At 33.3% G+C, this 15,371-nt stretch overlaps 1 protein-coding gene across 3 annotated transcripts; it reads left to right on the top strand.

Annotated features, from left to right (window-relative positions):
- The first annotated feature begins 125 nt into the window (after nucleotides 1–125).
- Nucleotides 126–5,280, top strand: Ipk2 (Inositol phosphate kinase 2). 3 transcript variants are annotated; one of them, XM_076691986.1, is made up of 6 exons: nucleotides 126–413; nucleotides 610–879; nucleotides 1,778–2,097; nucleotides 3,092–3,268; nucleotides 3,474–3,734; nucleotides 3,999–5,280. In XM_076691986.1, exons 3-6 carry the CDS (start codon nucleotides 1,932–1,934, stop codon nucleotides 4,685–4,687), a joined length of 1,293 nt encoding a protein of 430 aa, XP_076548101.1. In that variant the 5' UTR covers nucleotides 126–413; nucleotides 610–879; nucleotides 1,778–1,931; the 3' UTR covers nucleotides 4,688–5,280. The 3 variants fall into 3 exon arrangements, with proteins under 3 accessions (XP_076548101.1, XP_034186726.2, XP_034186725.2); XM_034330835.2 differs by lacking the exon at nucleotides 610–879; XM_034330834.2 differs by lacking the exon at nucleotides 126–413 and having other exon boundaries at nucleotides 514–879.
- The last annotated feature ends 10,091 nt before the right edge of the window (nucleotides 5,281–15,371 follow it).

Here is a 15,371-nt window from a genome sequence, read left to right as displayed (position 1 = left end):
GTCAAACCGTGCAATTTTTGGATAATGAACCAAAGAATGCCGAATCGTAGAACAAGGCGAGAATGATTTTCATCTCTCAAAACAATAGCCCTCTAGTGGTGCATAGAAGAATCATTACACACTGTGACGAAAAAGACAGCGATAGAAAAAGGTAGAAAGACGTCTAATAGAGATATAAGTACATTTGTAATAATGTGAAATTTAAAATCGTGAATCTAATCCTTTTCCGCCTAATCTAAGGACGGATTTGAACGAAATTATTCACGTGAAAGTGATACATTTTTGAGCATACTGTATTGTGTTGTTGTGGATTTGGTTACCGTTTAGGTTATAATAATATAGGCATGTCATAGATGTAACAATTGTAAAAGAAGAGTGGCTAATAAATTATTCTTCTGTTATTTCCAATAAATGTACGTATACCTCGTATGAGTTGTATTTTATGATTCTTTCGTTTGTTCAAAATGTAGATTCCTGAAAAAAACGATTATTCTCGTATTAATTAACGTTGTATACGCTTTATTATTTTGTAAATGAAATTAATTAGAATAGAAAATTGTTTGAGCTTTAATCATTCAAATACTGTTGTTACCATTGCATATTTAAAAGAGCAACAAATATCACGATTTGTTGGTAAATGCGCGAATTTGGCACATCTTTCGCAAACCTGTTCTGCTCTCTAGCGGGATAAACGAGTATCTCGATAGGATGTTTCAAAAGTGCCGCGGGAAATGTTTGATTTATTTTACTTTTCGATCATTTCAAAGTGCAGCGATAGATTTTTAGCAATATCATTCATTGTGATGTGAGTTTACCTGTGGTACGATCAGTACAAAAGTTAACGATCGCTGATCTACGAGTGAAAAGGAATAATCAAAGGTAACGCTCATTTTAAAATTGAAACAATCCAAATAGTAATAATAAATTTTTAACGAAGATCCGGAAGTGCAGATCTTCCAAAGATTTCAAGGTCAATTTTCTTTTTTTAAATGAAACTAAAAAAATATTAAGACATTTCCAATTTGAAAAATTGTTTTTCTGAATTTTGTGCTTCTTTTGACGTCAATCACTGCATCTTGGTATTTTCTATTAAAAATTATCCAAGTAAATTGATTAGGTCGAAAAATATCGTAGAGAAAGATAAGGAGAACCTGGTGGTCTCTCCTTAAGATATCTTTCGAATTAATGATTTTTCGACTCGAGTACCTTAATACTTTTTTGCGAGGAATAAAAATACGCTTCGATTGACATATAGAAAAGAATATAGTTCCATTTAAAAAAGTGACGATGACATTAGAATCCTTGGAACGCCTGCACTTCCGGAAGCGACGAATACATCAAGCTCCTTCACGCCATTTAATTTTGCATGATATCTTTCACCATCTTCTAGCATTTTAGACCTATAGCTTAGTCCACTTTCATAGGACACCCCGTATAATTGCATTTAAAAAAGCGAACTTGACTTCTGTATGTTCTAATGTAATAATATTAAATAAAAAAAAAAAAAAGAACATTTATTTCTATTAATAAATTTCCCTCTTCGTATCGTACAATTTGCGTATGAACAATAGTTTTCTATTCTCAGAGTTTAAAAAATGATGGTAAAAAATTAACCTGGACACCTTGAACGTACAATTTGCATATGAACAATATTTTTCTATTCTCAGTGTTTAAAAAATTATGGTAAAAAATTAACCTGGACACCCTGAACGTACAAGTAGGCAATAAGATGTCCAATTCATTGAGTTTCCTCATTAACTGAATTTTGTCTTTACAGGCAGAACAAAACGGCCGAAAATAAATCAAATAATCTTCCATGTTTAATCGGTGGTGGGAAAGGTGGATTTTATAGCGAAGATAAGATCTTTGCGAATCGTGCAACGCTCATTAATTACTGAAGTAATTAACGCGTACCGCTCAGTACAGCAACAATGACGACCGTAGAATCTCAGACTGATAAAACTTTAAGTCATCTCGATAAGCCTTCGAATACGGAGGTAGCTGAAATTCCGTCCGATCGTGGACTTCCTGTTGGAATAAGTCCATTGGAATCCCGGGTGTCCGGACATCCGTTCGACGATGAACGACAGATGATTGGTAAGCGTCCAATGAAATCAAGTATTGAAATAGTTACAGAAAAACATCACCGTAGTCAATAATTTCATCGAAAATATAGATATACGATTTTTTTTTTATATGTATAATAAAATTCGATTAACACCTATTGTTAACCCTTTCAAATCAGATGATTTTTTAAATCATTATTTAGTTACAATTAGAAACTAAAATCGAATTTACTTTCGTTGTGCACACGTGAGTACAACACAGGAACTGATTTATGAATAGTAAACGTAGTTCAAACATACAAATTAGTTAAACATTGTCGGTTATAGTAGTATATTTTGCTATAAATTTTCGATAAAGCATTGTTGCATTTATGTTTACGTAACAGTTTCCTGTAACTATTGGTCAAAGGTCAAATTAGCTTAATTCATTTATTAGATTGTTGCATATTAATTTCAGGATTTCGAAACATAGAAAGTCGAGAATGACGTGATGACGTATAAAAGTGTTGCACAATAGTATTTATGGCATATCAATTTAAAGTTTCAAATGTTATAAAATTTACTATGTATTTAAATATTTTATTAATATTCTTAATTTAGAATAGCTGGTTCTATGTTGAAACAAACGATGGATCAATCAATTTACAGCTTAGCAGTGTCGATTAATGAATATCTAATTGATAAAGAAATTATTGATTTGTTTTACCCTGAAAAATCTACAAATCGTTTTTCATAATATTCTCACACATCTCGAAATTGAATATTTGCTAATGGATTATAATAACGATAAGCTATGAATTGATTGATCCATTGTTTGTTTCAACAAAGAACCATCCATTTTATATTAAAATTATTGACAAAACCTTTATCCGATCATTTTTACGAAACATTAAGCTTTAAATTGATAAATTATAGGTACAGTTTTGTGATACTTTTATATCTCATCAAATCGAGTGCGTATGTTTCTAAATTCATTATTTAAAATATTCAATATTGTAAAAAATTGATTGTTTAAAATATTGCAGGTATGTTACGAAGGTCGGATGGCCGTGTATTTAAACCCGTCGTGAAGCCGATGCTTGGTAAAAGAGAAATTGCATTCTATGAAAATTTACAAGTGTCCCAAGATCCTATGCTGCTACAATTAAGAAACTACGTTCCAAGATATTACGGCACGACAGATTTCCAAGTTTTTGGCAGACGTAAGAACATTAAAGTTTTACCACGTTTCTAATAAAAACTGTATCTGAATTCGAGAGTCAGAATGTATAAAGTCCATTTGATTGAAAAATGATTTTTTCGAAAATACATTCCGGTGCTGGGGTCCAGATATATCTTATTTTGAAATTATTGCCTTTGTTAGTCATTCATAAATACCTAATGATTAATTTTTCTTTTCAATTTTAGGAATAACATTCCTTACCCTGAAAGACATTACCGATGGTATGGCAGAACCGTGCGTGATGGACATAAAGATAGGGAAACGAACGTGGGATCCTTTAGCCAGTTCCGAGAAGAAGGCAAAGGAAGAATTGAAGTACGCCGAGTCAAAACGCACTTACGGTTTCTGTATAACTGGCTTTCAAGTATACTGCACCTCTTCCGGCCAGTTAAGAAAGTTTGGCAAACATTATGGCAAGACACTCGATGCGAAAGGTGTCGTGGAAGGTATATTATCAACTTCATTCATTTTCTAAATCACATTATCGCACAAAGCAGACACACTATCGTTCATGAATACATTTTTGATGTTCCGTTGACCGTATATGTAATTGTTATAATTAAAAATGTCACAGTTGGATCGTACGTAACGCTGGAAGAACTTCCAAGAACACATTAAAAATATATATATATATATGTATATCTGTATTTCTTCTCTTTTCTTGATTTCTCTTCAAATACTGCAAACAGTGCCTTTTCTTTCCTGCGCAGCGCTGAAAATCTTCCTGAATATAAGTCCAGAAAGACCGCCCTGTCGTCAATTGATTGTGAAGCTTCTCTCTTTCTTGTGGAAGATCTTACTGTTCTTTCGTACGCAGCGGTTGTTCCGCTTTTATTCTAGTTCCCTGTTGGTGGCATACGACGCGAAAAGGCTGCGCCATTATCACCGTCTGGGTAACAAGGATACCGGGTGCCTACCGAAAACGTTCACTTCGTCGAACAGTCACGCGTCCAAATCGAGCGTGTTCAACACGGCCGGCAAATCGATCGCGAACAGCGTCGAAACGAGCAGAAATCGAACGATGGAGAGGGTGCATTTTATTAAAAGAAGCATCAGCTTGAGCAGCGAGTACGACAAGATTGAAAAGGAGAGAACGTTGAACAGAAGCGGATCCTGTAGTCCGGACTTCAGGGTAAGCCGACTATGTCGCACCCATTCTTACGTGAACAACTTCGACGATGACATCGTTAAAATAAAAGAGGATTACGATGACCTGTTAAACGAACTGACCAGCTCTTCGGAAGAGAAACAGAATTGGGTACGGATAAATATGATCGATTTCACGCACGTCTTCCCAGCGGAGGATCCAACTGCTTTGGATATGAATTATTTGGAGGGGATCGAGAATTTGATCAAACTCGTGGAGATGTTCCTGGTGTCAAAGGATCAAGCTGCATGAACCGTGTCGATAACGTAGAACGCCTTTATTATACGTTTCGATGCAATCGTACTTTTATATTCTTTAAACGATGTTAGAATATGTTTTCGACATTAGGGCCAGCGAGAACTTGCAAGCTGGAGAATCGTACTTTTGTGATTCAATGCACGATAGAAACGTTTCGTGAAAGCTTTCTACACGTAGCATGTAATGCGAACAATGAAGTACTTATCGTTGTCTCAGAGCCTTCACGAAATGTTTCTGATATTTGTAGTTGGCACAATAAATCAGAAGCACTGAAAAATCAAACGTTTAATTGTATCGCACCAGATGTAATCATTTGTAACGATCATTTTTATTTTTTTTTATTTTCGTTGCACCTACTTTGTCGCTTTCCATAGTGACGAAAAATCTTACTCGTTTGTTTTATTATACATATGTACATTTACAAACACCGACAACGTATGTATTCGTTTCTCGCACGATTGTAGTAGTCATCTGTTACTCCTGTCATTTACTTTCTTACGCTGTTCCTGTGCAGAGGAGATTCTATAATTATACCTACTAATTACGGAAATTGTTATGTTGATATGGTACAAAAAAAAAAAATAAAACAGTTAACGCAAAGGTGGACGAGTTTATTGTTATTGCTTTAAATTAATTATGGACACATGCATTAGGGTAACTGAGTCTGTCCCCGCCCCATGATAAGGCACCCCCTTATTATTTTAAGAAAGATTCTAAAATTTAAAAATTCTAAATTTCTAAAATTCTGAAATTTTGTAGACTTGGACCACCCCAGAAAAATTAACACTTTTAGTAAAGCTGGAGGACATAATTATATCAGTGACTCATCACTAAAAATTTAAAGAATTTCTTCTAATTTTAATATGGTACCCGACTACAATTTTTTTTTTATATTTGATTTACTTAAAATGCCAAAAAGCGAAACTGCCTTCTTAGTCCTGCAACCCCTTTTATTGGGGAATATAAAGAAACATAGCAAAGTCATTTTCGATGTGACATTCTTTATGGTACGCTGTTTCCATGGTCTTCTGACCCTGCAAATTACGACTGTAACAAAACGCTCAGAGAATTGTAGAGCCGATAAATTCGTGATGATTATTAGCGGCCGAACAGAGAAAGCCTTCGAGGGTATATCGGTACCTAACGCAATTACCACGTAGCACGATTAATGGCGAGCGGTTCTGCTAATCAACCCGCAAACGCGATTACCAGGGCTCAAATTGAATTACGCGTTCTGAATAGCGCGAAAGTCTCTGATATCGAATGCGTGACAGAAACGATCACAGGGTAGAGACATTCGTTTCGGTCACGTCAAATCGTGTGACACTGGGCGAGGGGGAAATTGACTTTGATATAACAATAGTCAGAATACTAACAGTAGCGATGGTAGATAATAATAGTAGATATCTTATTTGATAAATTAAATGTTTTTCATATTTTTGGTGAGTGAATGAAGCAACGTGAAGTCTTGTAATTAAATTTTTACAGGAATAAAATTAAATATCTACAGTAATATTTTATAAATTTTGCACCGCCTGGTTAATAAATTTGAATTCACTGGATAGCCGGTAAAACATTCGACGTGTTAATAACGAATAATTTGATACGGGTACCATTTCACTCACTTCGCGTTTCGTTCGATATTTTCATTAAATGAAAATAGAGGTAGAGGAAGTACGAAGCTGTCGTTTGATTTTGTTTTCGTGAAAATTTCGGGCGATAGCAATCGCGTGTATGCACCGTGATAAAGATTAGTCTGGTAACGAGTTTTACCCGGTTCGCCGCGATGGAGTCGGTGCGATAAATTTAGTACTCCGATTGCGGAAATAGAAGAATAGAGAACGCGTGGCTGCTATTTAAATTCCGCGGTTGTTAACCGCACGAGAACGCGAACTCCTTTCCTCTCGGGTTCATTCCATCGGGATAACCCGGCTAAAAAGTTTTCAACTTGCCGTCTCGAAATCGAGCCTCGTTACGTGCCACACGTTTTGCATTTTTCATGGAAAACTTTCGATCCGCAAGGCTTTTTGTCTTTCAACTTTGATTGCGAATAAATAAGTTTTATTGTTCTTCTTCAATTAACACATTCGTTATCATCTTGGTTACTAGTGATTAAGACTAACCATTTTTTTTAGCAAGTAATTAGGAAATAAAGATATTAAGATAATTCTAAAAATTATTAAAATTTTACATTGATAATGTTAAATAGAAAACTCATCCATTGTATTACAAAATTAATTTTTAATCACTTTATCAATCTAATTTATTGTGTAAATTGAATTAAATAATTAGAAGTACATACCTATATCTCTACTATACTATATGAGTTTTATTATTTTTTAATGTTTTATAATGTCTCTGGATAAATCACATTTTGATTTTGCTAATAACTTAATTTCTTTTTAAATATTTGCAAATATTTCACAGCAATAATTATTATTTAAATAATGTAATGTCCAAATATTAATTTCTTCTAAAACTTTTCTTCTTCCATTTAAATTAATTTTAATAAACATAACGAATTTAATTATACAATTTTTAATATTATTTATACGAACAGAATCTCCCTCTGATTCGTTTCATTATTTACTGTGTCCTATAGTGGTAAATTGAAAACGGATGCGGGTAAAGGATTAGGTGGCAATCAATAATTTCAAACCATTTCACACATTACGCTTCTCCTATGAATGACAATTTGTATATACATACTATACATGTATACATACATATATTGAACATAGCCTGATCATACCAATGCCATGGAAGCGCATAATGTTTGCGGTTGGTTAACACGATCGCTATTGCAAGTTGCATTGCTGGTTGTTGCGGTTGTGATCACATAACGGCGTGTCGATGCTCGTCAATCAGTGTTATCGAACGTGGAAAATTGTCCAACAAAAGGACCAGATTTTTATTTGCATCGGTGAAACTGAACGATGGAAACTGTTCACATATGTCAGATTTTTATTCGAATTTTTCAATGACCCATCAAAAATTTGAAATTTTATTGTTTAGAAAAATTAACGATATATTTACAATTTCTTGGAGAAATATTATTCGAATTTATAATGGTGCCTGTTTGAAAAATTTTCTGTGAATTTTATTTCATTCGAATTACAATTTCAAACGCGATTCTCCTCTTTCGAATTTCATTCCCTTTTTCGCCATTTAGATCAGAATTGTACCGATTCGACGTACAGTCCAATAATCCTGGTGTGCTTCGCTGTCGCGAAAGAAGGGATGTAAATCGTTCAAAGGGTGGGCGGGAGACGTTTCTGTCGCGTGAAGGATTAACGCGGACCAGCTTCTCGTTTCAGCTAAAAAGCAAAAGTCTGAACGAATTTGAGTAGGAAAGAAGTATCGGAGAGGACAGTCGGATGTCGCGCGTTGGGAAATCACGCGATTACGAAGGGAGTTTTCCAGTTTCGTTTGAGAACAATTGGCACAACCGTTGAACATTAATCAAACGACATAATGAATACATAACATTATATTTTTATTACTGAAATAATAAATGATATAACATTTATTTTATACCTTAACGAATTTACAATTTTCCTCGGCTTTATGAGGAATTTAACGAGTGCCCCAAAGCCATTTAGCGGGGAGTATGCGCGTGAACAAATTAGCGTGATTAATTATATTACGGTTAATCATTGACAATGATACTTTCTCCGCTGTTTCATTTGTTGCGTTTGCTTTAATTCGACGTTGTTAATATACGTACATATGTACCGTGTATAGTGTATGTAACATATAAATACAACACTCATTCACTATATACAGGCAGCCCAGCTTCATTCTCATTCTTACGCTTTCATTTACACCGCCTCTTTATCCTTTACTTTCTTCTTCATAGAGAATGTTCAGACTGTACAAAATGTTCATTACGTTGTTTATGTGTATATTCAAGTAATACTTCCATCAATTACAAAAATTGATTAATGAATAGCAATGTTTCAGTTCAATTTTGAAGAAACAATTCGATAGGTACAGTGTCGAGCACCGTAGGTTTCCCGAGGAGAACTGGCGATGGAGGGGACAAGCTCTTGTATATATAGGTCCGTGACCCCCCACCATCACTTGCGCGCGATGGATTTACGCGGGTAAATTTGAATTGATATTTATGTTATTACTGATGCTTCTTATTTCTATACAAAATTTTATCATATATATTAACTAAAAATTATACTATTTCTTATTCTACATTATTTTTAATATTAATTTCGAAATTAAAGTTTTGAGAATTTCTGCTTCTCCTGTATCACTATTTTTCCTTAAAGGAACCTCTATGCTCGATACTGTACATTTTCAATTAGTGACAGTCTATTACTTGCAGTTATTATAATTTAAATATTTACAGTACTGCAAAATGGTGTAATTTTTGTTTATAATACTTCATATTATTGTTTACTTTCGTTCCTTGCTTCAAGTTTAATTGCTGATGTTTTCATAAAAATAATAATAATAAAAAAAAATCAAAATTTATTTCATTACTCGTTTTGTAACAGAGAACAAGAATGCTTATTTTACAAAAAATTCTATTATTTACGTGTACAGCATGTAGTTACTTGTTAAATCAATTGTTCAAGATGACTGAAAGCGAGCCAACATCATTCAGGACAAACGTTATTTACAAAGTAAATAAATGCGTTCGAGCAAATATGGTACGGCAAACCTTTTCAGAGACATAACTGCTTTTGCGAATCGTATTTACCAAGACTCGTTTCCTTACTTTTACGAGCACCGTTTGCCCTCAAAATGTTTCGATTCGTTTTATACGCGTTGTAATTTTTCTCTTATTTTCTTTGCCAATCGTAGCTACCCGTAAATCACGATTTTATAGAAAGAATACAAACAAATTTTATTTAATTTGAACGATAATAGTAAAAATTTATCCTGTTGTAAACTCTGCGATTGAAAGGAATTAAAGTTCCTCACGTTTATTAAATTTTTATGCAATCAAACGAGGTGGCAGATTTTGCAACTTCCTCGAAATAATACATTGAATCGCTGTATGAATATTTTAATTCTTCGATGATATAAAGTACATACCTTCAACACGTGTAATTACAGCGTTCAAGGGGTACAATAATTTTCATTTCAACACTGTAATTTGCAATATTTTTAACGCACAATTTGCCACGGAATGTTGAACGTTAATTATCCATACAGTCTCAAAGAGAAAATGTTAATAAATCTTTGTTGATGTTGTAAAAGTTGTTACACAGAGTGTTTCAAGTTAAACTTTTACATAACATTATATGCACTATTGTTTATTTTTTAAATAATGGTGGTTAAATTTTTAATTCATAAATCAAATATTGAATTCAAAATAATAATTGATATTTGCATAACGAGAGCTCGTTAATAAGTAGTAATAAATAATATGGAATTTTCAGGAGAATAAATATTTTAATTTTTCTTGCAACTATAACTTTTTAATTAAAAATTTATGACACTTCCGTCTTATTTTGAGCTGCAGAATATATTAACAAAATGTATAAAGAAACCAGTATAATAAAAAGTAACAAGACTAAAAGCTGTTCCGGTCCCAATTTAAAGTAACTTAAAAGTATAAAATTATTCTTTAAGTATAATCATCTGATAAAGAAGCAATTATAGAAGTTATTTGGCGTAGATTGGAAAAAAAAAAGTAGAAAGTTGTTTCATCTTATAGCAGTGACCCAAACTACTTATTACAACCAGTTATTAAAACACAAAGGGTTAAATGGTAACGTCGAGTCAATTGACCGGTGTCCGTTAAAACGAGGATGTAACCTCATCTCGGGTCTAAGCTGGAATGTTTCTCAAGTAATAAATTGCCGGTCACGCGTATTTATTGCGATTAATTAAATTCTATATCCGAAGAGACTCGTCTCTTATTTATTCTTATAAGAACAAACGTGTCTGCATAACTGTATATTACTATATTAACTGTGTTTTATATCTTAGAATAATAATTTTATTTAACCGATGCAAAATATTTGTCATATTTGTATAATTTATTTGAAAAGAAAAAAAAAAAAGAAAAATGCACTTGCATTTTGTAAGGCATGCAGTGTGATAATATCTGTGCCCCTTATTTTTTATAATTAAAAATCTATTTTTAAGAAATCTAATTATTATATCATATTTTCCCGCCACTTCTTAAATACAGAAACGTGCATGAAAATTTTAAATTTAAATTTTTGATTAAGAAGGCGTAATGCTAAAGACACTGAAATAATTTGTACAGCCAATATTAAAAAAAGAAAAAAGAAAAAGAGAGATTTGTAATGTTATGTATTGAAAAATAAATTTTTGTATTTTGAGAAATGCTAAATCATAAAATTCCCTCTTTTCCCTTAAAACTTGCACTTGTTAAATATTGTAAATTTTCTTTTTCTATAATTCCTCCTAATTTCTTAGAAGTATAATCAGACCTAATTACCAGTATCACCCTGCATAGAATCGTTTCGAATTAAACTAACACGTACCGTTCTTGCACCGTGATTAACGTAATACGAGAAATATTGAATTAGGCTTGAAATTTGTGCGATTTACGCGGTTTTGCTTATTCCGTGCCGCTAGGTTGTCGAGCGGCGGCACGTTACTTAATAAAGAGGGCAGTAGCAACGACGCGTAATTAGAGGATGACAAATTGTACATTAAGCGTGCATTCTGTGCGTTTCTTGGTCCGTTTCGTTCTCTATCTTATACTTTACATTTCAACAGGGTGCAGCTGTCGGGCGTGGAAGCTTACAGTAGACGGCAATGTGTATCGCTTTAATTAAATTCGCCATCGGAGCCATTCAACGTTCAACGAGCCAATTTAAGCGGGTACAATAAGTTCATTCAACGACCCGTCGTTTCTTTAATTGCACGTGTACTATTCGCCCCAAAGACGAACTTTTATCAAATACTTTTTCTAATAAACTTTTCTTGCTACAACAAGATATTTTAACAAAAATCGATCCACCATTTTAAATGTCGATGAAATGGTTGGTTCGGTCATAGAATTTTCAACAGCTATGACTTATTAAAATATCTCAGTGTCATTGTTGTATCGACAAAAAAATTAATTCAATTTAATAGCAGACGATAGAGAAATTAAAAATGTAATTTATGCAAATTTATCAATTGCTGACCGTCCCCTTTAGCAAGGACTAAATTTGAAAATCAGTAATACTTTTAATTTTAATAATTGCTAATTTAAATTGTCCAGCTTTGGATTAGAAGGGGATCTAAGGGGGGCTCTAGTCACGGGCCTTATTTTGCAGGGCGGTCCTGTTATAACCCTTCTATTTATAATTTTAGAGGTTTATCAATTAAGAGGACCCTTGAGAACCCAAAATTTTAATCCTGTCCTGAAACTGACAAATACATTAGCCTATGGAATATCATGTATTCTGATTCCTAATTTAATAATAATAAAAAAAGTAAAGTAGATTATTTCATATAATTTACAAAAAACAAAATTTTTTGCAGATTAACTTTCTTAACTTAAAACAACAAACATAATTTTCTTCCTTTATTTCGAAAATATCAACACACTTTTGTTTTAAATATATCACTTTTATTGATCGACATTTTATTGAGTGTAGCACCACAAAACATGTATAACAAAGAGCACTATAAATAATTAGAGTTCGTAGAGTCTCAACGATGCTTTTTCTGAGAATGAAGCGAAGCAACACGAATCGAAGGAATCGAATGTAAGGCCACTTCCTTTTCACCGTATACCGTATTCAACGATAACTCCATAAACTATACGGGAGGGTGTGTGCCATTAAAAGGGACCGTAAATTAAATATCAAACAGGTCCACGGTGGTGTGTGTTCTATCTTAGAACAGCGCGTAAAGAAATTCGAATGACATTCCGAATGGTGGGTAACCGACATCACAATGCTCTCGCAGCCGAAATTTTTCGAACCGTGAATTGGAAGAATTACACTACTAAATTTCGGGCAATTGTGCTCGAGTCACGCTAAATTAGTCTTCCTCGTCGCGGTATCCATTTATTATAATTCACGCTCGGACCTTAAAAGCGTTCGTATCGATCTCACGAACTCAAGAGGCGCTGTCTTTCGTTCGTAGACTGATTGCCTTGCAAGATTTCGGCGATTTCGCTTAGGGGATACATTCTCAATTGCTGCCTGAATACCTTCTTAATTAAACTTCCTCGCAGGATTTTACACGGGCGTCAAACTTTTATATTAGGCTGTTCCATAATAAACGTCGGTTCTGGAAGCTATTCTTTGTAAACTAATTAATCTTATAAGGGTGTCGTAAGGAAACGTTATTCATTTTAGAATATTTTTCAAATTGTATGTTTCAGGCACAGGGCTATTGGAAACGTTGATTTTGGTGCAGATTTATTGACATTTAATAAATAAACAAATATGACTGGTTTTTGGGTATGAGTGACTTATATTATGGGTAGGGGGTGGCTAGTCCATATTTTGGGAGGTGAAACTGTCTTGACCCTTTTTTAGTTTTGATAATTTTCCTCGGCCTACTGTTGGACTAATTAACCCTTGGTCGACGGACCATGGAGAGAGCCCCAATTTTAACGTGATTATTTATTTTAAAATAATTCCTCGATTTAAAAAATGATGGTTTTTTGAAAATCTGGAAATATGATTGACAAAATTTATTTGTAAATAAAGTTATCGTCATTCCTAATTCAAGATGAAAAATCGACATTGATTATGGAACAGCTTAATAGAATTTTTAGAACAACGGAGGCTCGTCGAATAAGAAGTAGCTTAAATGTCAGTCCGATTTATTGCTTGTTCCTGCTTTAAATTCGATTACAAATGTCCGGAACAAGACGGATTTGGCAGTCAGTTGGTTACATTAATGATTATTCTCATCACGAGCTTCTCTCTTTCCGGCCGTCTTCTCCCTTGAAATGAACAACGGAAAAAGAGAAGTCGCTCAATAAGCCATGTTATTAATCTTAAAAAGAATATACAGGGTATGTTAAAATGAATAATGCAATTAGATAGATGGTAATTCCAAACGAAAAACCAAATTGAAAATGTAAAATAAAAATTCGTTTACTGGAAACTTCCTTTTTTTTTTAAATTATATTTCTTAGAATTATTATTAAGAGTCTCGCTTAATCCTAAAACTCGAATATTCGACGTATTCAGTCGAATATTAGAATAACAACGGAATTTGAATTTTACTTTTGAATAATTGAATTATTCGAATAATTCGGATAACTTGAATACTTGAAGTATCTAACTTTCAAATGAAATACTGGAATATTAAAATATCTGTATAATTTGGGGAAGGCATATCGTTATTAATTATTAGATACTAATTACGATCAATGTCTGAATCCTCGGATGGCGGACCATGGAGAGAGGCCAAATTTTAATTTAATTTTTTATTTTATCCACTTTGGGACTTTGAAACAAAGACCACACATTGAAATTTGAAATTTAATTTTCTCAAAAACGAAGCTTTCAATTGCAAAATTTTATTCCACATTTTCGATTTGTTCTTTTATTTATAATCATTTAGTATCGATACATACCCTGTATACAAAGCGATCGATCGGCAAATCACTTTATTGAAATCGGTGCGCCAAAGTTTCGTTGAACGCGGCAAATAAATTAATCTTATCTGCACTGGTCGATGGACTAGTTTCTCCCGCGTATCGTTTATTGTTCGATACAATTAACCTTAGGAATAAACCATGCGCTCGACGATAGAAAGAAAAAACACCTTTCGGTTCAAAAGTCGTTACAAAGTTCTCGTTGAGATTTAGTAAGCGTTCGAACAGTCTGGACCCAATCCAAGACGACGATTAGCGAATGTGTCCGAGTTTCGGTGGAAATTAGATTTCTACCAGAGAACTCGAACCGAGCGCGATTCAAGAAGCATTAATCGAGTTAGCAGTTACGATCGTCTAGGATTAAGGCGAGTTTCAGTAAGAAGGAGAAATTACAAAAGGAGGAAAAGAAGGTCGGACGCGCATACATCTTTTCTTAACACGAATTGGAAATGTACAGACGAGGGCAACGGAAGCTTGCATTGGTTAAATGTATCTACAATATACATAAAACATCATTTATAATTTTATGGTATAAGACATTTTTATAACTTGTTAAAAAATTAAAAATTTAATTGCATCTATCAAAGTGCAGTATAACTAAAAGTAATTATAGGAAAGAAATAATGTATTTTTCCACCTGTCTACGTGCAAGGTAGGGGTCTCTACCCCCAGATTCTCTTTAGTACCTCTTTTAATCAAAGAAAGCTTTCGTTGCACCAAAATGTACAGTTGTGTATTAACACAGAGTGTACATAAAAGCTGAAAATGTATGAAATCAAGCTACCAATCGTTTGTAATAGTATTTATCTAATTGTAAGACACTAATGCCCTGTAATTAAAATTATTTTGCATTGATTATAATTAATTAAAATCATTTTTGATAAAAAGAAATAATTATTTACTTTTATATTTAAAATCAGTCATTTCATAACTGAAAGTGTTGACTCTGAATAATAAATACAATGTGGTAATTAATAGTAGATATACGATCATAAAGGGTTAAAGTTCGCTGAAGGGCTTAAGTAGGTAAGTATACAAAATGTTCGTACTAACCTGTGTCAGCAAATGGTCGATTACAATTATAATAATTATAATAATTATACAGTTATAATATAATTATAACTATAA

Source organism: Osmia lignaria, chromosome 14 (genome assembly GCF_051020975.1).
Source record: "Osmia lignaria lignaria isolate PbOS001 chromosome 14, iyOsmLign1, whole genome shotgun sequence".
Classification (NCBI taxonomy): domain Eukaryota; kingdom Metazoa; phylum Arthropoda; class Insecta; order Hymenoptera; family Megachilidae; genus Osmia; species Osmia lignaria.
The sequence above is the reverse complement of the archived record's forward strand: the minus strand, read 5'-3'. Positions and strand labels throughout refer to the sequence as shown.